Here is a 27,799-nt window from a genome sequence, read left to right on the forward strand (position 1 = left end):
GAAATAGGAGTAAGTGTCTCCTTGATAAGGTCCTATCCCTGTCCAAGATGGACTTTTTAGAAGGCAGGCTGGAAGAACTTCTCCAGCCACCTTGACAAATGCTTAGGCTGGACTCCACCCACTATCAAAAGCTACCAGAGGTTCACAGGAGCAGTGACAGACAGCAAAGAAGACCATCCCTAGACGTTTCAGTAAGGAGTACATATCACGATTGAATAGGATGTTAAGAACTATTCATACATTTAGTGTGAAAAACTATTCATATGCGAGTTCCTCCAAGGAGGAGACAGACGGGTAGCTGATGACCTGATAAGTACAATGGACATGGCTCGTCATAAGAAATGAACAGAGACAGCCATGAACTTGGACCTGAAAAGATCTGGCAGAGAAGCCTGGGCACTTTTAAAGTAAAAAGGCAAAATGCTAACGACGCAAGAGGTGAAATGGCCTTGCACCTACACAGGACTGTGAATCATGTTGTGACTACTTCAAGTACCCCATGGGACAAAGCACATGTCACCCATATCAAACATGAATTCACAGGTTCAAAGACATCTAGTCCTGACCGTATTTTCTCAGGCATTTCTCAGGCATTTGGTGTCAAGGAAACAACAATGTCACTCGAAGAAGTCAAAGCAGGAAAGGCACCAGGGTCTGATGTAGTTCATCCTGAGTTCCTCTTGAACTGTGGTAAATATATCAAAAATGACTAGCAGAGTTGTTTACTGGTATCCTGATGAGGGGGGGAGTCATGAAGAGATAGAAAAATTCTAATGTCATTGCTATCCTTAAGCCATAAAAATCAAGCAATGAGCCGAGAAGCTACTGCCCAATAGTCTTTGTTAACTGAATGTACAACCTTCTTGAAAGAGTCATCTACAAAAGAATTTCTGATATAATAATATAGGTAATTCTGATTAAACAAGCTTTTTTTGCTTTTTTTTGCCCAAAAAAAGCCATACATACCAAATAATATCACTCATGGCCTGCATAAAAGTAGGTGTTCACAAGAATTTAAAAACATCAACTACATTTATAGATCTCTCAGCAGCTTATGACACAGTGTGGATACACAGTCTTCTCTACAACCTCATTCAAATAACCCCATGCAGAAAAACAGCCCAATATATTAATAGAATGTCTGCTGGAAAGTCATTCTGGGTCATACTGGCCAACAGGGTAAGTGCTTGAAAGACACTAAATTATGGATGACCTCAGGAATCCATCCTTGCCCCACTCCTGCTCAATCTGCAGATCTCCGATATGCCTGAAACTAGATCTCTTAAGTTTGAACGCACTGATGACTGTATGCTGGCAATGGGACATAGAAGAAATGGAAGTCATGTTAGCATCTTGTTTGGCGACAATGGGAATCTACTTTTGGAGATGGAGACTGAAGCCAAACCCCAAAGAGAGCAGATACAGCTTACTTTCATTTGTGCAGCGTAGCAACAGATACACAGCTCCAGGTCTATTTTGGTGACAGACTGCTTCACCACAATCAGCACCAAAAATGTCTAGGCGTTATGTTCCACCATACACTACCCGACCAGAATCATCTGAGAAACACTTCCGTGAAGATACTAACTAGAAACCATTTCCTGCATAAGCTGTGCGATACAACTTGGGGCTCCACTGCTGAAACACTGTGCACTTCAGCACTTGGACTTGTGTACTCTTCTGCTAAATATGGTGTTCCCGTACGCTCAACAGCACATGCATACAAACTCTCGATGCACTGCTGAACAATACAATGAGAATCTTCAGTAGTACCCTCCTATCGACCCCATCAAATGGCTGTCCATATTGAGCCACAGTCCGCCCTTAGCACTTCAATGAAAAGCAGCTCTACCCTACAAGTTTAAAAGCATACAAGGCATTCCATCTCCCTATCCATCAAGACATGGTTATCCTAGAAAGAAACTGCTTTAATCAAGAAAACAACCATCCATGGAACTACACATGTATCCAACCAAGTCAATGGAATCATGGGAACGAGACTGGGCAGAGGCTTGTGTTCCACATTGCCAGAACTTTCCTTGCATAAGAACATAAGAAAGAAACCTGCTGCCTTTGACCAATCATGCAGAATGTGGACAATGAGTAACAGATTAAACATCAATCATGGCAGAAGCATGGAGTCTCTTCACAGATGGAGTAAGGATACATCTTCAATCCTGTGACATCCAAGGATTTCTACAAGCCCTTATTTTTTTACCTATTGATCCCCTGCTGACTTCACTATTTCATCTCTCACAGCTTGTCGTTCATCTTCTACTGGATTCCTTTTCCCTGTTGTAGTCAATCACTGCCCCATGCTCCCTCTGAAACACTAAATGTCTGGTTCTTTCAACACATCCAGGTCTCATCTCCTTAATTTCCTACCTTGTTGCAATTTCTTTAGTTTTAATCTACAGTGCATAACCGATAAACTGTTGTTGGAATCCACATGTGTTCCTGAAAATGTCTTAGAATTTAAAATCTGGTTCTGAAATCTCTATCCTACCATTATAAAATTAAACTGAAACCTCCCAGTGTCTTCAGGTCTCTTCCACATATACAATTTCCTTTCAAGATTCTTAAACTAAGTGTTAGCAATGACTAAATTACGTTCTGTGCAAAATTCTACCAAATGGCTTCCTCTTTCATTCCTTTCTTCCAGTCCATATTCCCCTACAATTTTTCCTTCTCTTCCTTTTCCTACTATAATTCCAGTCCCCCATCACTATTAAATTTTTATCTCCATTAACTATCTGAATTAATTCATACATTTCTTCAATCTCTTCAACTGCGGAGCTAGTTGGCATATAAACATTTAAGGTGTGGGATAGTATCTATCTTGGCTACAATAATTTGTTCACTATGCTGTTCACAGTAGCTCACCCGCATTCCTACTTTCCTATGCATTATTAAGCTTACTTCTGTATTACCCCTATTTGATTTTGTATTAATAACCCTGTCATCAACTAACCAAAAATCTGCTCCTCCAGCCATCGAACTTCACTAATTTCCACTACACCTAATTTTAACATATCCATTTCCCTTCAGGCACTTCCTTCCCTTCAACTTAGGTGCAATTAAATTAGTGTCAATAGCTCTTATATTACAAGCAATAGCAAACAAAAATGATTCTGGCCTGAGCTGCCGCAGTTGACAGTCGTGTGCACGAGGTGTGCTTGCTTGTGTGTATGAATGGGTGTGTGTTTCTTTATTTCCCTTTTGCTGATGAAGGCTGTGGCCAAAAGCTTTGTGTAAGTGTCTTAATTGTGCCTGTCTGCAGCTTAATGTGTCTTTATGATAAGTAGCAATCTGTTTTTTCCTACACTGTTGAAATTCCCTGAAAGACAATTAGGTCATTTCATAATGAGTTGGCATAGTTGTGAGCTCTCTTACAGCTCTCCACCCTCTGTAGCTGCAAATGAAGTTCCATGGCAGAATCAGTACCACTGCATAGCAAGTCCACTACAACAAGAAAGAACGAGAAGGCGACTGTAAATCATTAGTAAGTTAGAAACACTCTTTAACAACACTGAGGTGACAGACCAATCAAGACGTGATAATTTCTTTACAACTCATAACTACAGCCACTGTTTAGACATTACATTTGGAGCCAAGGTGAAAGAGACACACAAGAAGTGCTGAAATAGGAGAGGTTGTGAGATACAAAAAGGAATTTTCAAGAAATAACAAAAATTTTGCCAAGAGTAACCGAGGTAAACAACGAAGAAGATACAGGCAAAACTATGCAGAAGTGTCACCCAATATAATTGTTATATTTAAGTAGTAGTTATGTGGTGACTATAAAACCAATGAAGTGTGATTTAGCACAACAGAATGCATAAATGAGATTACTTGATAATAACAACCACATGAACAACAAGAAATAGTCATGTGTTGAAATAACTGCAAGAAACATTATGTTGATGACATTGAACAGTCAACCAACGATGGCAGTGCAGCAGCGCTTCACACCGCAGCAGCTGAGCAGCATACTATGGCAACGGTCACACACACACACTAGTATAATATGGGCTGTTCATGAGAATAACCTACATTCCACTAAAGGCCATCATGCTAATGACAAGACGGTTAAACATTTTATGTAGTGTGAAAAATATATTGTGTGTGTCCCAATCTGTGATGTGTACAGATGGTGCAGATACAGTGATTTAACAGCAGGGGCAAGGCACTAAGTAAGCATGAATATACGTTACATACATATCCGAAAATGGAAAAATAAGCTATGATACTTATACTTGGTAAAGCAAACAATTATTAACTAAAAAATTGGCTACCTTCATGTATGATCCTTCATGTTCCATGGAGAAATTGAATTGAGCCAGACACATTTATTTTGGTATTATTAATGATTTATTAGAAAGCATGGTGTGCTAATAAAGTTGTAATTAGTTAGTTAATTTATTTTACATGACATCTTTCATCTTCGTGGGGGAGATCTGTGATGTAACAAGTTGTTCCACCTCTTTCTCACAATCAAATGAAAGATGTTTGGATAAAAACATTTAGGTAGTTAGCATGTAAATAATACTGACTGTACGCATGCCACAGTTTTGGTTTGAGCAGATACAATGAGAGAAGTGTGAGCACAGGACGTCAAGAGTCCCTACCTGCTCTGGAAGTGTTTAATCACAAGGTTCAACCCAGCTCACAATCAACTTCATAAATTTATTAAGACAAAAAAGTAACTAAAAGATTTGTTTACTCCTGTACCAACTTGTGAGAACCAGAGTTTGTATTGTACAAAACTGTAATAATATCCCTAATTTTTTAAATGAACGTACTATTATTTGCTAACATATGGTATACTCTTATACTTACACATAATCTGATAGTTCCAAATCTGTGTCTTTTTTCATTTCTTTCACCTTTGTTACAGCTTCACAAATAAATTGTTTGTTGAGTAGTATGTCATCAAGTTCAAATGCAGTTTGGGACATTTCTTCGACCCCACCATCTAGAAAGATATTAATATACTGAAGAATATTTTGTCACTTTTGTTCAATTATTAAATCAAATTTACACTCTCCATAACATATTCTATTTTCACAAATAAAAATGTGAGACAGAACACAAAACGGGCAGGAAAGAAGCAGACAACTTTTAGAGGGATTCGTATCAATTATATCTTGAACTGGAAAAACATTGTCACTTATCAGCAGTGGTGGTAAGGTTGTTATTTCTAAAGATTCATGTTATCCATCTTGCCTCAATTAGTCTATTAACCATGTTTCATATAGTTACCAAGACTGAACCTGTCATGAAAGTGCATTTAATGGTAAGGCTTCCACATCCATCATCTGTCCTACAGCACAGCGGAGAAGAACACACTAAGTCATTATCTGAAGAATCAACAATGACAACCACACACACACACACACACACACACACACACACACACACACACAGGGTTCATCAAATCACCTTCAGACTACTTCTCTACTGTTCCATTCTCCAACAGTGTGAAGGAAAAATGAACACAATCTTTTGATATGCACTCTGATTTTCCTTACTTTATTATGAAGATCATGTCTCCCTATGTAGGTGAGTGCCAACAAAATGTTACTGCATTCAGAAGAGAAAGTTGGCAGTTAAAATTTCGGAGGAGATTTCAGCACAACAGAAAACGTCTGTTTCAATGATTGCCACCCCAAATTGCGTATTATTTCTGTGGCAAACTCTCCCCTATTTCACGATAATACAGAACCAGTTGCCCTTCTTTGAACTTTAACATCCTCCGTTAGCCCTATCTGATAAAGACCCCATACTGGGCAGCAATAATCCAGAAGAGGACTGACAAGCATGGTGCATGCAGTCTCTTTAACAGACCTGTTGTACCTTTTAAGTGTTCTGCCAATAAAATGCAGTCTTTGGTTCGCCTTGCCCACAACATTACCTATTCATCACTCCAATTCAAGTTGTTCATAATTGTAATTCCTAGGTATTTAGTTGAATTGACAGCTTTTTGATTTGTTCAATTTATCATGTAAGTTAATTGTAACAGATTCCATTTATTACTCATGTGGATGATCTCACTTTTCATTATTTGGACTCAACTGCTACTTTGCACAGCATACAAGTATCTTATATAAATCATATTGCAATTGGATTTTATCTTCTGATGACTTCCCTAGATGGTAAATGACAGCATCACCTGCAAACAATATAAGTCGACTGCTCAGGTCATCTAAATTGTTTATGTAGATTAGGAAAAGCAGAGGGCCTGTAACACTTCCCTGGAGAACCCAAAATATCACTTCTTGTTTTAATCTGTGACTTATCAGTTACCTTTCTGCCAGGAAATCAAGAGTCCAGTCAAAAAATTGAGATAATACTCCATAGGCATGCACTTTGGTTAGAAGTTGCTTGAGATAAACAGTGTCAAAAGCCTTTTAGAAACCTAGAAATATGGAATTAACTTGAGAAGCTCTGGAAATAACACTTATTAGTTCACGTGAATAAAGAGCTAGTCTCATTTCACAAGAACATTATTTTTTTTTTTACTGTGTACTGACAGTCAACAGATCATTTTCTTTGGGCTAATTCATAATGTTTGAACTAAGTGTATGTTCCAAAGTCTTACTGCAAACCAAAGCCAGTCATATATTCCACTCTTATATCCTTTCTTGAGTATTGGTATGGTATGTGCAACTTTCCAGTTTTTAGGAACGGATCTTTTCATCAAGCAAGCAGTTGTACATGACTGCTAAGTATGTAGCTATTATGTAAGCATACTCTGAAAGGAATCTAACTGGTATACCATCTGGACTGGAGGACTTCCACTTTTTAAGTGATTTAAACCGCTTCATTGCACCGAGGATATCACTTCTAAGTTACTTATGTTGGGAGCTGGTCTCTATTCGAATTCTGCTGTATTTACTTCGTCTTCTTTGATGAAGGACTTCCAGAAAACTGTGTTAGTAACTCCATTACAGTGGCACTATCACTGGAAACCTTAGCATTGCTATCACACAGTAAAGGTATTCATGGTGTCTTGCACTGGTGTACTTTACATACTACCAAAATATCTCTGGATTTTCTACAGATATGAGACAGTTTTATTGTGGAAACTACTAAAAGCATTTAGCAGTGAAGTGCAAGCTAAATTTCAAGTGTCAGTTAAACATCGCGAATCTTGGAGACTTTGCTTTCCTTTAAATTTGACATGCTTTTCCCAGTGCGTCTACAACAGTGCTCTGGCCCATTTTGTGGATCATGGTGGGAGGAGGGGGTGAGAGAATCAGTTGCATCTCTTATTAGTTTATAACAAACCTCTCAATTGCTGTAAATACAATTTCTTTGTATTTAAGTAATGGCTGGTCTACATATAAATGGTTAGTTTGGAAGGAATGAACACCACCTCTTAGGACAGCATCAAGCAAAGTTTTATGTGGTTTTGAAAACAGATACATTTTGAGTTTATTTTTGGTGGATTTGGGTGTTAATGTATTCAACCTCACTTCAATGGCTTTGCAGCCACTAATCCCTGTAACACTCATTATACTCCCTATTTGCTCAGGATTATTTGTTGCTAAGGGCTTAAGTATAGTTTTAAACTATTTACATTTCAAATTAGTTCCCGAACTAATTGTTCTATTTAATTTTCAGAGAAACCATTCAGGACAGTTTTTGATGACTTATGCCTATCATCGAATTTATTATGTACACTATAGCTCAGAAGTTTTTGAAAGCCCTGAAAGTAAGATAAAAAAGCTAGTTATCAGATTCAAATACATATTAGCTATATTGTTTCCCTAGTGTAGTGCTCAATACAATGTTTGAGAGTAGATTCCACATTTCTTAAAATGAAGTTGTTCAAAACATAACCTTCCGTTGTTATGCTGTTCACGTTCCAAACATTTCATGCCACTAATTTTGTATTGTGGTGGCATAATACAATCAGTTAAGCACGAGATAACAAAGAGTGAACTTCAGTGAGTGCTCAGTGATAATGAAATGTAGCATGTAGCATGGAGCTTTCCACTGAAAAATATTCTGCAATAGTGTCTACACGCTTCCGGCCTTACTATGCAACAAATAGCACATCAAGAACATACGAGGGGGGGGGGTGGGGGGGGGGGGGGGGGGACCAAAAGAAACCGGACTCTAAGGGTGCTGCCACTGGTAGACATAGTGCAGGGTTTTCACACTACATAGTGTTAGTAGAGACCTTCATGAAACAGCTGTGTAGACAGCGCCACGGCGTCAGTGTAGAGCTGAACGTGCAAGTGTGGTATTGTGTTTCTCAGACTGTTGGCGGGTTACCTCTGCGAAGTCGTTATGGCACCTTAAAAGAACAAAGAGTGTGTGTGTGAAATTTTGTTTCCTGCTTAAAAAAAAAACTGCAATTGAGACACACCAAATGCTTCAGGAAGCTTTCCAGGAGGATGCTATGAGCCGCACACAGGTTTTCGACTGGTTTGGGTGCTTTAAACGTGGTGAGATGTGTGTTGAAGACCAAGCTCGTTCTAGACGGCCTTCAACATCGGGAAATGAGGAGAACATTGAAAATGTTCGCCAAACGTCGCCAAACAATCGACCAAGTTTCAGCAGAGACAGAAAACACTTGGAGCTCGTGCCAGCGGATTTTGAGTGAGGATTTGCACGAGACGTGTTGCTGCTAAATTTGTTCCCCACCTTCTCACACAGGAGCAAAAAACCATCTGCATGAATGTGTGTCAGGACTTGAAAACAGAGATTGCACGTGATCCAAACTTCTTGAACAAAGTCATTACAGGGGATGAGAGTTGGTGTTACGGGTATGACCCAGAAACCAAGCAAGCGTCAAGCCAGTGGAGCACTCCTAACTCTCCCAGACAAAAAAAAGCAAGGCAATTGAGGTCAAATGTGAAGACGATGATCATTGTCTTTTTTGATGTGCATCGGGAATTCATACCCCCTGGCCAGACTGTTAACCAGCTCTTTTACTTGGACGTTTTAAGGCATCTACAAGAGAACGTGAGGAGAAAACGCCTGGAACTTTGGCGATCAGGTGACTGGTTTCTGCATCACAACAACGCTCCAGCACACATGACCCACTATTTGGCATCTCAGAGGGGGTCTGACGTTCCCCACACTCCGTATTCGCCGGACCTAGCCCCGTGCGACTTTTTCCTATTTCCACAAATGAAAAGAACGCTAAAAGGCGAGCATTATGATGATGTGGAGGCGGTAAAAACAGCTTCGCAAAGGGCACTGGACAATATCAAACTTGAAGAGTTCCAAACATGCTTCCAACAGTGGGAAAAGAGACTTGACAAGTGCATTGCATGTAATGGAGAGTATTTTGAAGGTGACTGAAGTAATTTTGTAAAAAGGTTCATCAATAAATTTTTTATGACCACAATCCTGTTTCTTTTGGGTCTCCCCTCGTATTTCCTTGGGATGTGTCCACTACACTTTGCAGGGGCATGCAGATACTAGCCAGAATATGTACCGACCTCGAAAACGTATGTCATAAGTCACATCAAAAAGTGATTAAAAATGCATAGTAGTCACAAGTAAACATGATCGCATTGAAACAGTGCCAGTTTTAACAGCAGAACTCAACTATAACAGGGCAAAGCCGGTGAGTGAGTACTGTGAAAAGACTTTTTCAGGCAGTGAACCTAAACAGGCATGTGGCAGCTAAGAAACCATTACTGACAGCTATTGATAGGCAGAAGAGGCTAACTGGGCAAGACAACATGAAAGTTGGGCAGTAAATCAGTGGAAAAGGTACTTTTCACCAACAAATCCAAATTTGAGGTCTTTGGCACGAAGCGATAGGTTCGTTCGCCAGTAGCCAAGTGAACGAATGTTATCCCAATGTGTATCTCCAACATGGAAACATGAAAGGGCTTCCTCATGGTCTGGGGATGTTTTGGAGATAAGACTGGTGATCTTGTACAAATAAAAGGATCAATGAAGAAAGAGGATTACCATCACATTCTACAGTAGTGTGCAAAGCCATGTGGAAGACGTCTGATAGGCAAGGGATTGTCCCACAGCAAGGTTGGTTGGTTGGTTGTTTGAGGTTTAAGGAACCAAACAGCAAGGTCATCAGTCCCTTGTTTCAAATGTGGTCCATTCCGCGAGTGTGACATCTCAGGAAAGTCAGAACAATAAAAGGGAAAAGGCTAAAAATGTAAAAGGGCAGTCATGTTGTCAATGGTAAAAACAAAATGAGGGAAGTCAGCAAGAGAACGAACCCAATGCTATGCTGAAGCAATAGAGGCAAGACCACCTGCGACTTAAAAAGTGCAACCGCTAGGATGTAGAAGTACATTTGGGAAGAGGAGACTAACCAATCCTTTTTTTTTTAAAAAAAAAAAAAAAAAAAAAAAAAAAAAAAAAAAAAAAAAAAAAAAAAAAAAAAAAAAAAAGGTTAAAAGCAGAGAAAGGAGAAGAAAAGAGGAACTCAGTCAGGGAGGTGAGTCGGGAATCTCCAAACACGGCTTACAGTGGGAGATACCCCAACACTCACAGCCCTGCCCCAACACCAGAGAGAGATTAAAAACCTTAAAACTGAGAATAAAATCCACTTTCCCGGAGGAAACCGAGAACCAGAGAGACCATCCGGGAATCGTCAGCCAACATCAAAGGTTAAGTGCGGGGGAGTCTGTACTTAGTACGTAGGGCCCAAAGAAGGGGGCATTCAACCAAAATGTGGGCTGCTGACTGGAAGGCTCCACAACCACAAAGTGGGGGTGGCTTATCACGCAAAAGAAAACCACGGGTCAGCCTGGTATGGCCAATGCGGAGACGACACAGTGTGGTCGAGTCCTTTCGGGAGAGGCGAAAGGAAGAACTCCATGGGCCTGGTGTCACCTTAATCGCAAGGAGGGGAGGGGGGAGCGGAGGGGGAGGGGGGAAGGGAGCGAGGGGGAGGGGGGAAAGGAGCGAGGGGGAGGGGGGAAAGGAGCGAGGGGGAGGGGGGAAAGGAGCGAGGGGGAGGGGGGAAAGGAGCGAGGGGGAGGGGGGAAAGGAGCGAGGGGGAGGGGGGAAAGGAGCGAGGGGGAGGGGGGAAAGGAGCGAGGGGGAGGGGGGAAAGGAGCGAGGGGGAGGGGGGAAAGGAGCGAGGGGGAGGGGGGAAAGGAGCGAGGGGGAGGGGGGAAAGGAGCGAGGGGGAGGGGGGAAAGGAGCGAGGGGGAGGGGGGAAAGGAGCGAGGGGGAGGGGGGAAAGGAGCGAGGGGGAGGGGGGAAAGGAGCGAGGGGGAGGGGGGAAAGGAGCGAGGGGGAGGGGGGAAAGGAGCGAGGGGGAGGGGGGAAAGGAGCGAGGGGGAGGGGGGAAAGGAGCGAGGGGGAGGGGGGAAAGGAGCGAGGGGGAGGGGGGAAAGGAGCGAGGGGGAGGGGGGAAAGGAGCGAGGGGGAGGGGGGAAAGGAGCGAGGGGGAGGGGGGAAAGGAGCGAGGGGGAGGGGGGAAAGGAGCGAGGGGGAGGGGGGAAAGGAGCGAGGGGGAGGGGGGAAAGGAGCGAGGGGGAGGGGGGAAAGGAGCGAGGGGGAGGGGGGAAAGGAGCGAGGGGAGGGGGGAAAGGAGCGAGGGGAGGGGGGAAAGGAGCGAGGGGAGGGGGGAAAGGAGCGAGGGGAGGGGGGAAAGGAGCGAGGGGAGGGGGGAAAGGAGCGAGGGGAGGGGGGAAAGGAGCGAGGGGAGGGGGGAAAGGAGCGAGGGGAGGGGGGAAAGGAGCGAGGGGAGGGGGGAAAGGAGCGAGGGGAGGGGGGAAAGGAGCGAGGGGAGGGGGGAAAGGAGCGAGGGGAGGGGGGAAAGGAGCGAGGGGAGGGGGGAAAGGAGCGAGGGGAGGGGGGAAAGGAGCGAGGGGAGGGGGGAAAGGAGCGAGGGGAGGGGGGAAAGGAGCGAGGGGAGGGGGGAAAGGAGCGAGGGGAGGGGGGAAAGGAGCGAGGGGAGGGGGGAAAGGAGCGAGGGGAGGGGGGAAAGGAGCGAGGAGGGGAAAGGAGCGAGGAGGGGAAAGGAGCGAGGGGAAGGGGAAGGAAATTCAGCCCTGATAAGGAAGGAAGGCTGCAATAGCTCGGGGCCCCATGCTTGCCAGGCACATATCCACAAAAGAGTTGTGGGTCCCCTGGGGGGCACAGCAAGGTAACTAACTACCTTTAGCACACTTCAAAGCTGTGTAAAGAGCATTTGGCAAATTTAGAAAAAAGGGAAGGTACTGAAAAATATTATCTGGCCATCCCAATCCCCTGACTGTAATTCTAGCGAACTGCTTTGGGATCACTTGGAAAGAGCACTTAAATCAAGGCCTCTTACTAAAGTTCATCACCTGCAGACCAGACTACAAGAGGAATGGCGGGATCTCATGAACAAAACCCAGATGAAGATGACAGCGAGAGTGCCTTGCATATGTAGAGCAGTGATTAAAGCCAAAGGAGGTTACTTTGATGAGAGCAAAATCTGACTGTATGTATTTAGTTTCAATAAAAGATTATTCCAAATCTGATTTGCGAGTATTTCAAACATTTCTGGGTCCAATTTGCACTTTTTCCTCAGAATCACTAATGTTAAATCAATAGCAGTTGAATGATTTTGTCAGGTGTCACGCCTGTTTGGAAATCATCAACTAGAAAGTGTAAGTAGCTTACAAACATTATAGACATGTCAAGAATCCCCTTTATTCTGTTACATGACAGAGTATGTTTGCCAATATTTGCAACAAAAAAACCAGCAGACCAGTTTATGCTAGAATTTATTGTTACTTCCATTGTGTCCTCTCTAATTTTAACATTCCACAACTTGTATTTTCTCTTCTGCTACTTATCACTTGAATTTTTCGTTTAGTTTATTCTTAATGTACGTCCTGTGCTGCATAGTTTGTCCAATTTGTTAACTATCCTAACAGGACATCCAGATTTTCTGCTACACCAGCTATGGTGTGTACAAAACTAACTAGTTTGTTTCTTTAGCCATTATGGAATTATTCAATTTAAAACTGTCTCCCTCTAACTTTCAATTTTTCTCATCCTCATTCCATTTTTTAAAATACCTTAAATTCCTTAGTATTCATGGACTATAAAGGCTTTTGATGACTTTAATAAATGTCATCTGTGGAGAATGATGAAATAAAAGGTTATGCATTACTTTGTATTGTTTTGTTTTGCTTTAGGGCCCAAAAAACAACTGGGTCATAAGCGCTCAAGTCAAAATTATGAAACACCAGGACGGTCCCAACTGAAATAATAGAAGACAACTAAAAACAGGGACATGGAGAAAGGGTTAAAAAGACACCATACAGAAACGAAGGTCCAAAACTGAAATTAAATGGCCTTCGCTATACTGCTTTGGCAGATAAAAAGTAAAAAGCATCATTTGCTAAAACGGCCGATAAATCAGACTGCAAAACCAAGCGGGAACGTAAACAGTCAAAAAATGGACGTTCCATTAGGAAGTGGCGGACAGTTAAAACTTGGGCACAATGTGTGCAAAGTGGTGGGGTAGCGCCACTCATCAAACGACGACGGCTAAAAAGGAAATACGACGACGGCTAAAAAGGAAATACGACGACGGCTAAAAAGGAAATACGACGACGGCTAAAAAGGAAATACGACGACGGCTAAAAAGGAAATACGACGACGGCTAAAAAGGAAACGACGATGGCTAAAAAGGCAGTGCCCAATACACAGCCTACTTAAAATGACCTCCTACTGGAGGAGCATATTCCCGTGAAGGGAGGACCACTGGCGATGCCAAAGGGACACCCTCTTGACAGACAGAGATCATCAGAGGGAATATAGGAACTAGGAGGCTGAGTTACGAGGACTGCAGCCTTGTCAGCAGCCTCGTTTCCTGGCAGACTGACATAACCAGGAAACCACATAAACATCATATGGGCTCCACCAAGACTGAACAAGTGACAGCTTTCCTCAACTCACTGCACTAAGGGATGGGCAGTGTACAGCGCATAGACTTTGAAGGGCGCTGAATGAGTCTGAGTAGAGGACACAATTGAAAAGTCCGTGTCGCCGGATGTACTTCATGGCCTGATACATGGCGAAGAGCTCGGTTGTATATACTGAGCAGTGTGCTGGAGGCCAATATCAAAAGAAACAGCCCCAATGACAAAAGGCACACCTTACCCCATGGTCAATTCAAGTGCCATCACTGTACACAAAGGTACTATTGCGAAGTTCCATGCAAAGATCATGAAACTGAAGGCAATACACCAAGGCTAGAGTAGTGACCTTAGGAAACAAATGAATGGGTCACTTCACGAAGCCAAGGTGGTGAAGGGTTCACACCCACCAGGAAAGCTGCAGGTAGTGTGAAGTTAAGCCACCGCAGCAAGTGCCGAAAGCAGACACCAGGAGGTAACAGAGAAGAGGGACGAGCCCCATTCTGGCAATCAAAGGAGTCATCAAAGAAGGAGGTACAGGATGGGTGGCCAGGCATGGCAAACAAATGGCATGCATACCTGCAGAGGAGAAAGTCAAGGCTGTAGGATAGTGGTAGTTCGGCAGCTTCAGCACACAGACACTCAACTGGGCTAGTGTAAAAGGCACCTGTGGCCAGATGGATGCCAAGATGGTGGATAATGCTGAGACAGCGTAAGAGGGATGGATGTGCAGATGCATAAACACAGCACCCATAGTCTAGTTTCAACAGACAAGAGACTGGTACAAATGGGGGAGGGTGGTTCAATCGGCACCCCAGGAAGTACCACTGAGGACAGGTAGGACATTGAGGAACTGCATGCAGCAGGCTGCCAGGTAAGCCACATGGGAGGACCAAGAGAGTTTCCTATCAAGCATGAGCCCCAGGAATTTCATAGTTTCAACAAACGAAAGGGCAACAGGCCCAAGATGTAAATATGGTGGGAGAAACCATTTGCACTTCCAGAAATTTATACAGACAGTTTTGTCAGTGGAAAAATGGGAGCCATTCTCAATGCTCCAGGAGTAAAGACAATTAAGACATATCTGAAGATTGCGCTCAGTGAGACAGGTCTGTGGAGAACTGCAATAGATGGCAAAATCGTCAAAAAAATGAGAGCCGGAGATGCCCAGCAGGAGACAGGCCCATGATAGGGTTAATGGTGATAGTGAAGAGGACGACGCTCAGGATGGAACCCTGAGGCACACTGTTTTCCTGGATAAAGGTGTCTGACAAGGCAGAACCCACACACAACTTGAAGGAAACAGGGCAAGTGGCCACAGTAGCCCCACGTGTAAAGAGTACAAAGGATACCAGTTTTCCATCAGGTGTTTTAGGCATTCACCAAATCGAAGAACACAGCCACAGTCTGAGATTTCCACAGAAAACCACTCATGACACGGGTTGACAAAATAACGAAATGGTCAACTGCATAACGCCGAGCTCGAAATCCACACTGTGCATTCATTAGTAAACTATGCAACTAACCACCATACCAGCGAGACATGAATCATCTGTTCCATCACCTTGCAAATGCAGGTGGTGAGAGATGCGGCAGTAGCTAGCAGGAGGGTTCGTGTCCTTACCGGGCTTAGGTATGGGTATGAGAGTGGCTTCACACCAAAGTCCGGGAAATGTGCACTCTGCCCAGATGCGGTTGTATGTGTTAAGCAGAAAGTACTTACCCGCACGAGAAAGGTGCTGCAACATCTGAATGTGGATGGCATCTGGCCTTGGGGTGGAGGATTGGGATGAACTTAGAGAATGAACTAGCTCCCTCATAGTAAAGGAGGCATTGCAGCACTCACAAGAACTGTATCACCAGAGTCTCCTCCACTTGTTTTCGATGAAGGAAGGTAGGGTGCTAGTGGGAAGAGCTCGGAACTTCCGCAAGATGTGTTGGAGATAGCAATAGGGTTCACAGTAACAACATCTGCTACTGCCAGGATGGAAATTGGCGAATGGATCTTGGTCCCATTGGTCCCAGAGAGCTGTTGGATGTTGGCCCACACGACAGAGGCAGGAGTGGAACTGTTAAAAGAACTAGTGAATGAAATCCAGCTAGCTTTTTTGTTATCCCGAAGAACGTGACAACACTTTGCACGCATTATGCTATAATGAATGCAGTTTGCCATCGTAGGATTACGGTTAAAAACATGGAGAGGACATCTCCGTGAGCGAATTGTGTCGTGGCATGACGCAGTCCACCAACGGACTGAGATGCAGAATGCTAAAGACGAAGTGCGAGGAATGGAACATTCTGCAGCAGTAAGGATAATGTTTCAGAAATATTCCACCTGGTCATCACAACTGGGGAAATCTTGTGCTTCGAAGGTCACCATGGAGGAGTAAACCCGCCAGTCAGCCTTAGTAAGCTGCCATCTAAGTGTGCACACAGGTGGGGTAGGAGTCAACAAACCCATAGCACATGGGAAATGGTTGCTGAAATAGGAGTCAGAAAGAACATACCATTCAAGACTACGGTCAAGCTAGGCAATGGAGGAGAGGTCCAAATGGTGTGCGAAGAGTCGGAAAGGAAATTGGGTGCTCCAGTGTTTAGGCGGAAGAGGTTGAGTTGGTTAAGAAGATCAGCCAAGACGGCACCTGACTGACAGGTCCTGGGAGAACCCCAAAGGGGATGATGTGCATTAAAGTCACAGAGTAGCAGAAATGGGGGAGGCTGCTACCCAATAAGCTGAAGGAAGTCTGCCCTTGTGACATCAAGTAACGGAGGGAAGTAAATGGTACAAAGGGAAAAGATCAAGTGAGGAAGGAAAAGGCAAACTGCAACAGCTTGAAGACAGTCAGGGAGATGGGTTGACTATGAATGTCATCCCATATGAACAGTATGACAACTCCATGAGATGGGATGCCGACCTCAGAGGGGAAGTCAAAATGAACTGGGAGGAAATGTGAAAGCTCAAAGCAATCGTGAGGGCGCAATTTTGTTTCCTGAAGGCAGAGTACAAGGGGACACTGTGAAGCTAGAAGCAGCGATAAATCCTCTTTGTGTGACTGAAGGCCGCAAACATTCCATTGGAGGAGAATCGTAATGAGGAAGAGATGTAGGGGTGTCACCTCAGCAGGTGCCAAGTGACAGCCTGTGAAGAGTTCTACTACAGGGCACAGAAGCAGGATGATCCTGCTCCATGGGGTCCACAGAAGCATCGGCTTGTTTATGCAGACGGTCCGCAGAATCCAATGCTGAAAAATGGTTGGTGGTATACATTGGCGATACGGAGGCCTATCGGGCTAAGGAACCACGTGGCGACACCATTGAAGAGGATCTTTGAGTCGACAAAGGAGAAGAACATTTGCCTTCAGTGGACTACTTCGTTCTGCTTAGAGGAAGACTCGGGGTGTTGGTTGGCTGGAGGGACATAGGAAGTCTTCACAGAAGTACTCCTCCTGTCCTTTCTGGCCTACTGGTTGTGTAGCTGGTGGCTTTGCCCCTTGAGGTGAGAGTTTGATGTCTCTTTGCACAGCTGGATAGGGGGATGGCAATGCTACCTTCATGCTGAGTGATTTCACAACCTCAAGAGCTGAATTTTAGGTTGCATGCCTATGTGGCAATGTCCTTCATGGAACGACGAGTAACAAGAACAGAACTATAGGTGCCAGGCGGGAGGATGCAGTGTTTGCGATTATCCAATAACTTGTGAGCGACTGGGTAAGGCACTTTTTCCACGCAAAAATGAACATGGATTTTCTTGAATTACAGTGCGAACTACCAAGAATCAAAACAAATGTTTAAGACAAAATGCATGAAGGTTTTTATGTAGAATCTGATTCTGCAATAAAAAATGGGTATTCTCATATATCTTTTTGCCAAAAAAGATAACCTACAATAAGAAATTTGTTAGGTAGAATATATAACCTTGAGATAGCAGGAAAAATAAAAAAAAATTATGGAAAAAGACCCCAAGAAAGTCTTAGTTGGTAATGAAATATTCTAACTTTTTAAGATCCGATTAAGTCTGAATATGACAAAGATACATACAGAAATTTGAAAAGAAGCTACTAGTAATGGAGACACGAGAATTGGGTATGGGGGTTCAGGGGCTTTCCCCCAGAATTTAAAAAAATTGACAATAAAAAGAGCACATATCTTCAGACCAAAAGCTGGCAGATATGATGCCAAAATCTGTGACAAAGTCTCATCATTATCTGTTGCTACAAGGGTTTTAAATGGAAATGTACATCATTTTGTCTTTTTTTGCATGCAGGATTCTAGTGGGGTCTGATAATTTAGAATCTATGCCTTGGTTGTGTCAATATCTTTTGTGTTGCACTGCATGTTGTCTTCTTTATTCCATGGACTGCATACTGCAATAGTTTGTGTAACTCTGTTTAGCTTGTTAATGCGTACAATAAATCTTATAGTTACATCTGATGCTGCCAGCAAACTACTCTGCTAACAATAAAGCAACTGATTCTTGTACATTTCTTATGATGCTGAAAAATAGAGTCCAAGCTCTTCCTGTTTATCCCTTCTTAAACGCATGTCTTAGGCCAATCCATGTTGCTAACTGGTAAGCTATTTGACGTAAGTCACCACGCCCAAAGTCACAAAATTTCCATTTCATGTGAATTAAGTAAGAAACTAGTTTCTTTTCCAATTATTCAGTAAGTACAAGTTTTCTCCCAGCTTTCTGTGAGATTAGCTTTGAAGGAGATACTTCAGACTTGCTAAATGCTTGCAACATCAATTTTAGCACATTAAATCTTCTAGCAGCCTTCATTATAGTTTCATTTCTAACTGCAGGAATCGCCATTGTCATATTTATTTATTTCCATTTCTTTCTTTACTCATGTGGCATATATTTTGGATTTGTACTTGGCATTCTATAATGAAAACAGTTCATGTTAGTCACATTGACAAAATGGCCCAAAAATCTGGCAAAAGCCCATATTCAAAAAATATGTAATGGCCCAGTAATATTTAGGTTAACTACAAAATGAAAAAGAGAGTAGCTATTAACACTAAAGCTATTCTGAAAGCTAAGATTATCCTTAACACAATATGCTGGAGAGAAGACTACTCAAACACAGAAACTAACAAAAAATAATGAATGCTGTATTGTCACTGCCATTGAAAGCATTGCAGGTAGCACCTAGTGACAGTTGGTAACACACTGAGAGATTTCGTCGGATGCCAATAGTGATCATGCGAATACCACCGCAGCCAATGATGTGTGTACACTGGGCCTGCCTCCACCGGATGCTGATAAAGAGTGACCTCTGCAAATGGAGATATGACAGCCCCACAGGAGCCAGGGGCAGTTTCTCGTAAGCTAGAGAGCAGACGGCATAGCATTGTGACATTCCAACTGTGTGTTGAGTCTGTTATTGTGAATAATGGACAATAATTACATAGTGTACTTCTAGATTGATCAAAGTTGGGTACACATAAATATAAAGATTCTTTGTGCAGATCAATTATTTGCTCTTGTTCCAGATATCTACAGCACCAGGCTTTGCAGCTCCACTACACCTGCCCACCTGCGTTCCTATTAGGTTGATGCACAAGTTCATACCATTTTTAGTTTGCATGTTGTTATTCAAGTTGCTACAGGTTCATTTATCCATTCTCATTTTTTATTTGTAATCCACTGTTGCTATTTTGTGTTTACATATTGTCATTTTGTCATTTGAAGATAGTGAGTGGAGCTATGGACACTAGAAAATTGAGTGCCAAGTGGAGAAATCTGAACATTTCTGACATTCTTCGGTTTCCAACATATTCAGCAGCGGTGGCAACCAGAAACATTTGTATCGTGTATTTGCACAATGCCACTGGTCACAGCATGGCAAGAAAATGGTTTTCTCATTTTAAGGAGAATCATTACATTAGTTAGTCCCCACATTAAGGAAGACCTTTGGGGTTTGATGAAGACTGAACACATTAATCCACAATCATCCACATCAGTGTACTGAAGAACTGCCAAATGTTATGAACTGTGATCATCCCATCATCGTGCAACATTTCCATGCAGTGGGGAAGATTAAAAAATCTGGTGTATGCATGCTGCACGCTCTAAGCCAAAATCAAAAAAATCAGCAGGTGGCCACAGGTGCATCTCTGCTTGTTCGTTATTAATTGGCTCATGAACAACAACAACAACAACAACAATCATTGCTGTCTTGTATTGTTACTGGTGATGAGAAATGGTGTCTTTATGCTGACTTAACGAAAAGAAAGGCATGGTTGAGCCCAAACAAAGTAGCAACTCCCCATATAAATACCTGCATGAATCCGTAAAATATTACGTTATGCATTTGGTGGAACAGATTTCTTTTTCCTTCTTCACATCTATATGTATGTTGTGGTACACTACGAATTGCTTCTCCAAGGCATAACTATCACTGCTGACATTTATTGTCAACAACATGCAATGTCTTGCAGATTCAATCTAAAAACAACGACCAGGAAGACTGCGTGAAGCAGTGCTGCTCCATGATGGCGCCCACCTGCATTATGATAGAATGACAAAATACACTATACAGAAGTTGGATTGGGAAGTCATTCCACACCCAACTACTTCATCTGATCCTGTGGCCTCAGATTTTCACCTTTTCTGCTCTCTAACAACCTTCACAGAACTTCGTTTCCGGATGAAAATCCGCACCGAACATGTCTCAACAAGTTCTTTGTCTCAAAACTACCGATTTCTTCAGTTGCAGAATAGGAAAATTATGCAAACACTGGCAGACTGTTGTAAATAGTAAAGGAGAATACATTATTGACGTCTAAATTCTCTGTTATGTGTATCTGTTGTGTTTATTAAAACCTGTGGAAAAATGCTACAAAATTATGCACCAACCCTATATATTGATGTTCACTGATGGATACAACAAATGCATACCAGCTTACACTTGAATTTATGTTGGCTACAATTGCATGTAACAATGAACCGACATGGAAGTTTTACAGAACACCAACATCTACACTCTGGAAACCACTGAGCAGTGCATGGCAGAGGATACATCCCATTGTTCCAGTTATTAGAGTTTCTCCCTGTTCCATGTACATATGGAATGTGGGAAGAATGATTTATTGAATCCTTGTGATCCTTTATGTCAAAAATATGTAGAGGTTATAGTATATTCCTAGAGTCATCATTTAAAGCCAGTTCTTGAAGCTTCTAGTTGGCTTTCTCAGGATAGTTTGCGTCTATCATCAGGAGTCTGCCAGTTCAGTTTCTTCAGAATCTCTGAGACACTCTACCATGGATCAAATGAACCTGTGACCATTCGTGCTGTCCCTCCTCTGCAATATGTCAATATCCCCTGTTAGTCCTATTTGGTATGGATCCCACACACTTTAACATTATTCTAGAACTGGTCACACAAATGATTTTATAGCAATCTTCATTATAGACTGATTGCACTCCCGAGCACTCTACCAATAAACCGAAGTCTACCTCCTGCTTTACCCATAACTAAGACCTATGTGATCGTCCCATTTCATGTCCTACAAAGTGTTTTACATAGGTATTTGTATGAACCGTCCGATTCAAACAGTGACTTTGATATTAGGCATACGATACTGTGGTTTTTTTTTCATTTTATGAAGTACACAATTTTTTACATTTGTGACCATTTAAAGCAAGTTGCCAGTCTTTGTACCACTTGGAAATCTTATCAAGATCTCACTGAATATTTATGCAGCTTTTCTTTCACACAGTACATCATTATAGATAACTGCATCATCTGCAAAAAATCTCAAGTTACTATTAAGATTGTCTGCAAGGTCATTAATATAAAATATGAACAGCAAGGGTCCCAACACACTTCCCTGAGGCACACCTAAAGTTACTTCTACACCTGACAATGACTCTCCAACTAAGATAACATGCTGTGTCCTACCTATCAAAAAGTCCTCAATCCAGTCAAAAACTTTACTTTTTTCCCTATACAATAGTACTTTCAACAATAAGTGTAGGTGTGGTATGGAATCAAATGCTTTTTGGAAATCAAGAAACACTGCATCTATGTGATGCCCTGATCCAAACATTACAGCGTGTCATGTAAGAGACGTGAGAGAATGGTTTCACATGATCAATGTATTCGGAATTGTTGCTGATTGGCATGAAGGAGGTCATGCTGTTCAAGACACTTCATTATGTTTGAAATCAAAATGTTATAAGATTCTACAACAAACTGATGTCAAGGATATTGGACAGTAGTTTTGTGGATCACTTCTACCACCATTTCTGTAGACAGGTGTGAACTGTACTTTTTGTCTGAGGGATCTATGACAAATTATAGTTAGAAGAGGGGCTAGCTGCAAATTCAGCACAGAATCTGATAGGTATTCCACTGGATCCTGGAGCTTTGTTTTCACTTTTAATGATTTCAGCAGTTTCTCAAGACCACTGACACATACTTATTTCATTCATCTTTTCAGTGGTACAAGGACTGAATTGGGGCAATTCTCCTCAGCTTTCCTTTGTAAAGGAACATTTCAAAATAGAGATAAGCATTTCAAGTTTTGCTTTGTTGCCCTCTATTTCAGTTCCTGTCTCATTCACTAGGGATTGGACACAAACTTTGGTGCCACTAACAACCTTTAAATATGACCAGAATTTCTTTGGGTTTTGTGAAAGATCATTTGAAAATATTCTCCTACAGTAGTCACTGAAGGCTTCATGCTTTACACTCTTGACTGCCAATGCATTTCATTCAGCATCTCTCTATCTGTAGCCCCATGCTTTGTTTCACACCTGTTATGCAGTAATGTCCGTTCCTTTACAGTGACTGTATGCCATGGAGGGTCCCTCCCATTAAGAACTGTTCCACTGGATACATATCTATCCAGTGCATGGTCAATTATTCTTTCAAACTTGAGCCATAGTTCCTATATAGGCTCCTGTCCTGTGCTGAAAGTTTCAAGTTCCTCATAGAGATCTGACGCTATTGATTTTTATCTAGTTTACTGAATGTATTGCTACTCACTGTAAAGTTGCACGCAGGTACAATTAAAAGACACTCAGCTTTCAGCCACAGCCTTCATCAGTAAAATGCGCATGCGTGCTATCGCCAACTCCAAAATCTTGGGCTGAGATGCTAGAGTCGGCATCGTGTGTGTGTGTGTGTGTGTGTGTGTGTGTGTGTTACTGATTAAGGCTGTGGCTGAAAGCTTTATAGGAGTGCCTCACTTGTGCCTATCTGCAACTTGACGCGCCTTCTTTACGGTACGTAGCAACGTGTCTTTTGCAAAACTATTGATATTGCTACTTGAAGTTGCCATTGTCTGATTACTGAACATATATATCTTTGCTTTTTTTAGTTGTCCTTTGTACTCTGGCAAACATTGTTGCCACAACAGTGTCATAGTCACTGATGTCAGTTCCAATGTGGATTTTGACGTGAACATTCTCAAATATGTCTGGTCTGTTTCTTTCCAGTAGATTCAATGTATTTCCATCATAAGTGGGGCTCCGAACTATCTGTTCTATGTAGTTTTCAGAGGAGGCATTTAGTGATGTTTCACAGGATGTCTTGCAACACACACTACAAAAATCTTGTTTATCCAACTGATGGTGGAATGATTGAAGTCTCCACTGATGATTACGTTATGATTGGGGAACTTAGGTACAAGTGAACTGAGTTTTTCTCTAAAGTTTTCAGTTACATCAGGAGATGAGTCTGACGGGTGATAGAATGATCCAATTATTTTTTGCCTACCCTGATACCATCTCACATGCAGCTTGAATTTCTGTCTCTGAGAACTGGAGTTGCTTGTCTACTGCAACAAATATGCCACCTCCACCTCCCATTTACCTATCCTTTCCATATGCACTTAAATTTTCCCTAAAAATAGCACTGCTGTAAATTTCTCATTTCAACCAGCTCTCTCTCTCTCTCTCTCTCTCTCTCTCTCTCTCTCTCCCCTCTCCCACCTTGTGTTGTGTGAGCTTCACTGCTTTGAGGAGAGCTACAAACTCTGGCACAAACAACTGATGTGGACTGCAAGATTTTTGCCATTTACAAACTTTATTTGTTGTTTACAGCATTAAATGCTACCTCGTAGGAACATAAGTGTACAGCACAACTAAAATGATATGAGTTTAGTTCCATCACTTGGTGGGACTATAACAGAAGCAAGCCCAGCCTGCACTCAGAGCTGCTATGATGGCTACACCATCGGAGTAGCGAGTGTGCCTGCCTGGGTGGCCTTTGCCTCACAGAACTTCTTTATTCTGTACCCTTGTCGCTTCAAGCATTCATCACCTAACAAGCTGTGCCTGAGTGTGGTGTGCTCGAATGAGTATATGTGAGCAAAATCCTTACTTTGCAGACCTTTAGTTTAGACTCATCCATGATCACACAGTGAATGAAGTTGCTCAATTCAATTGTGTAAAAGGTGCACAGTCCAATTAATCTTCAGGGATTGGGGTACCACTTGCATCCATGTAACACAGTGAAAGGACAGCAGTCATGAAAATATCCTACCAGGGATGGACCAGAGACAAGTGCCATGACTTATCAATTACAATCTTCATTTGGCCAAACAACAAACTGGACAGTAGGTGGCTGTAGGCACGTAGTGCAGTCTGATGAGTCACAATTTTGCCAGTTTTCAAATAATGTAAGGTATTAAGTGCAGTAATGGCCCAATGAGGCATTTAAACCACAACGATTGAAAGATGTAGTTCGACTCAGAGGTGGTTCAGTAAAGTTTTGGCAGCAGCATTTTTTTAACCATGACTTAAGCCCACTCATTCACATTACAAGGGCACGGACCATGAGGCTTATTTAAACACTCTCGGTGATCTAGTGTTGCCCTTTCTTCAACATCACAATGAATATGCTGTGGACAATTCTCCCTTTAAAGACAGCTGTATTCACAGGGCTGTATGCCTACTTTTCTGAAATGATGAACACTGAAGCACCTTTCTGCACATCAACTGTGCCACTAAATTGTCAACGGATGAAACACAGCAATTAACATCCCTACAATTTGGTAGTTTTACGGGATCTAATCATCACTAATTAGGTTCAGCTTAATAAACTTGTGCCAAACTGTGGTCAATATCAGGACTATATGCAGTGTCAAATCTGCTGGGGGGGTGACAGTCTTTGACCACTGTGTTTACCCTTAGTATAGGGCAGGGGTCTCCAAACTTTTTAGTCTGCGGGCGGGGATATCCGACCCGCTAACGCGGGCCGGTTTCGGCCTGCGGGCCGTATTTTGGAGACCCCTGGTATAGGGTCTTGATTTTATGTCCTCATACTCTTAGAGGAGGTAATATTATGTTAAATGTAAAGAAATCCACCAAGCAAAATTTCAGAAAAATATCTGCTTAGGCATGGAATATATTACTTGTGTAAAGAATGTTCAATACTTAGGAGTACAATTAGAATAAACATCTGCTACATCTGAACTTATAATCTACAGGAGCCCTTATAGAGAGAGAGACAAAGGGCACTACTACCACCACCTCACCAAATCCCTGAAATATTATGAAGATACTGTGGGAGGATGACAGGATAAAGCATGGCCGGAAGTTTTACAAAGGGGTGTGTTTGCACTCAAGGATAATGCACCAGGTCTTTCTGCACAGGATATAGTCATACTTCTTTGGGCTTTAATTCTGCCTTATTCACAAATTTTTCTGATATGAGGTGATTTTCGAGGTGGATCTATATATGTATATATAAAACAAAGATGATGTGACACACACACACACACACACACACACACACACACACACACACACACACATCCATCCGCACATACAGACACAAGCAGACATTTGTAAAGGCAAAGAGTTTGGGCAGAGATGTCAGTCGAGGCAGAAGTACAGAGGCAAAGATGTTGGTGAAAGACAGGTGAGGTACGAGCGGCGGCAACTTGAAATTAGCGGAGGTTGAGGCCTGGCGGATAACGAGAAGAGAGGATATACTGAAGGGCAAGTTCCCATCTCTGGAGTTCTGACAGGCTGGTGTTAGTGGGAAGTATCCAGATAACCCGGACGGTGTAACACTGTGCCAAGATGTGCTGGCCGTGCACCAAGGCATGTTTAGCCACAGGGTGATCCTCATTACCAACAAACACTGTCTGCCTGTGTCCATTCATGCGAATGGACAGTTTGTTGCTGGTCATTCCCACATCGAAAGCTTCACAGTGTAGGCAGGTCAGTTGGTAAATCACGTGGGTGCTTTCACACGTGGCTCTGCCTTTGATTGTGTACACCTTCCGGGTTACAGGACTGGAGTAGGTGGTGGTGGGAGGGTGCATTGGACAGGTTTTACGCCGGGGGCGAAAGAAACATTCCACATGGGAAAGTGCCCCACTTGTGACAGGATACTTCCCGGGACTGGATCAGACTCTGAATGTGGCTCTCCAGCAGGGATACGACTTCCTCAAATCCTGCCCCGAAATGAGATACATCCTTCATGAAATCCTCCCCACTCCACCAAGAGTGTCTTTCCGCCGTCCACCTAACCTTCGTAACCTCTTGGTTCATCCCTATGAAATCCCCAAACCACCTTCCCTACCCTCTGGCTCCTACCCTTGTAACCGCCCCCGGTGTAAAACTTGTCCCATGCACCCTCCAACCACCACCTACTCCAGTCCTGTAACCCGGAAGGTGTACATGATCAAAGGCAGAGCCATGTGTGAAAGCACCCATGTGATTTACCAACTGACCTGCCTCCACTGTGACGCTTTCTATGTGGGAATGACCAGCAACAAACTGTCCATTCGCATGAATGGACACAGGCAGACAGTGTTTGTTGGTAATGAGTATCACCTGGTGGCTAAACATGCCTTGGTGCACGGCCAGCACATCTTGGCACAGTGTTACACCGTCCGGGTTATCTGGATACTTCCCACTAACACCAACCTATCCGAACTCCAGAGATGGGAACTTGCTCTTCAATATATCCTCTCTTCCCGTTATCCACCAGGCCTCAATCTCCGCTAATTTCAAGTTGCCGCCACTCATACCTCACCTGTCATTCAACAACATCTTTGCCTCTGCACTTCCGCCTCGACTGACATCTCTGCCCAAACTCTTTGCCGTTAAATATGTCTGCTTGTGTCTGTATATGTGTGGATGGAAATGTGTGTGTGTGCGTGTGTGTGTGTGTGTGTGTGTGTGTGTGTGTGTACCTGTCCTTTTTTCCCCCCTAAGGTAAGTCTTTCTGCTCCCGGGATTGGAATGACTCCTTACCCTCTCCCTTAAAACCCACATCCTTTCATCTTTCCCTCTCCTTCCCTCTTTCCTGACGAAGCAACCATTGGTTGCGAAAGCTTGAATTTTGTGTGTATCTATCGACCTGCCAGCGCTTTCGTATGGTAAGTCACATCATCTTTGTTATTATTGTTCTTATTATTTCCTTCCATAACTAGATGGAATTCAGAAATGCTTCATGAGTATGTTTACTTTTGTGATGCCAAAGTTATCTTCATCCATGGTGTCTTCAGATTTGCCCAGTTTCTTCCAAATATTAATCTAGCTAGAAATTTACAAGCTGAGTATGGAAATGTCTAAACACACAGGGAATAAAGTCAAATCTGAATTCACACTGGCAATCACTGACAAGACAACTGTGGTGGATTGGGACATAATACATGTAGGAGTTTACCACAATTGTGTTTGGCAAACTACTGAGTGACAGTTTGATAACATTTTATTCAGCCCCAGAAATATGAAAAAGGAAGGAACATTAGCGTTAAACACCCCACCAACAATGAGGTCATAGAGACAGAGCAAACCTTTATTTGGGGATAGAAATTGACCACGTCCAGTTCAAAGCAACCAGCCAGCTACTACCCTCATTCAATCTAGGGAAACCTTATAAAACCTAAATCTGGATGTCCAGGCAGATTTGAACTGCCATCCTCCCAAATGTGATTCCAGTGGAACCACTATGAATTGCTCTGTAAGAAATATGAGTGGAGGCAGC

General features: G+C 42.7%; 1 protein-coding gene across 1 annotated transcript in view; it reads right to left on the reverse strand.

Annotated features, from left to right (window-relative positions):
- The window catches only part of LOC124776656, a 121,237-nt gene that overhangs the window by 69,982 nt on the left and 23,456 nt on the right, over positions 1 to 27,799 (reverse strand). Inside the window, exon 2 of the mRNA XM_047251747.1 lies at positions 4,840 to 4,975. Within this exon, the coding sequence (XP_047107703.1) occupies positions 4,840 to 4,975 (136 nt within the window). The remainder of the gene's footprint in view (positions 1 to 4,839; positions 4,976 to 27,799) is intronic.

Source organism: Schistocerca piceifrons, chromosome 2 (genome assembly GCF_021461385.2).
Source record: "Schistocerca piceifrons isolate TAMUIC-IGC-003096 chromosome 2, iqSchPice1.1, whole genome shotgun sequence".
NCBI classification, from domain to species: domain Eukaryota; kingdom Metazoa; phylum Arthropoda; class Insecta; order Orthoptera; family Acrididae; genus Schistocerca; species Schistocerca piceifrons.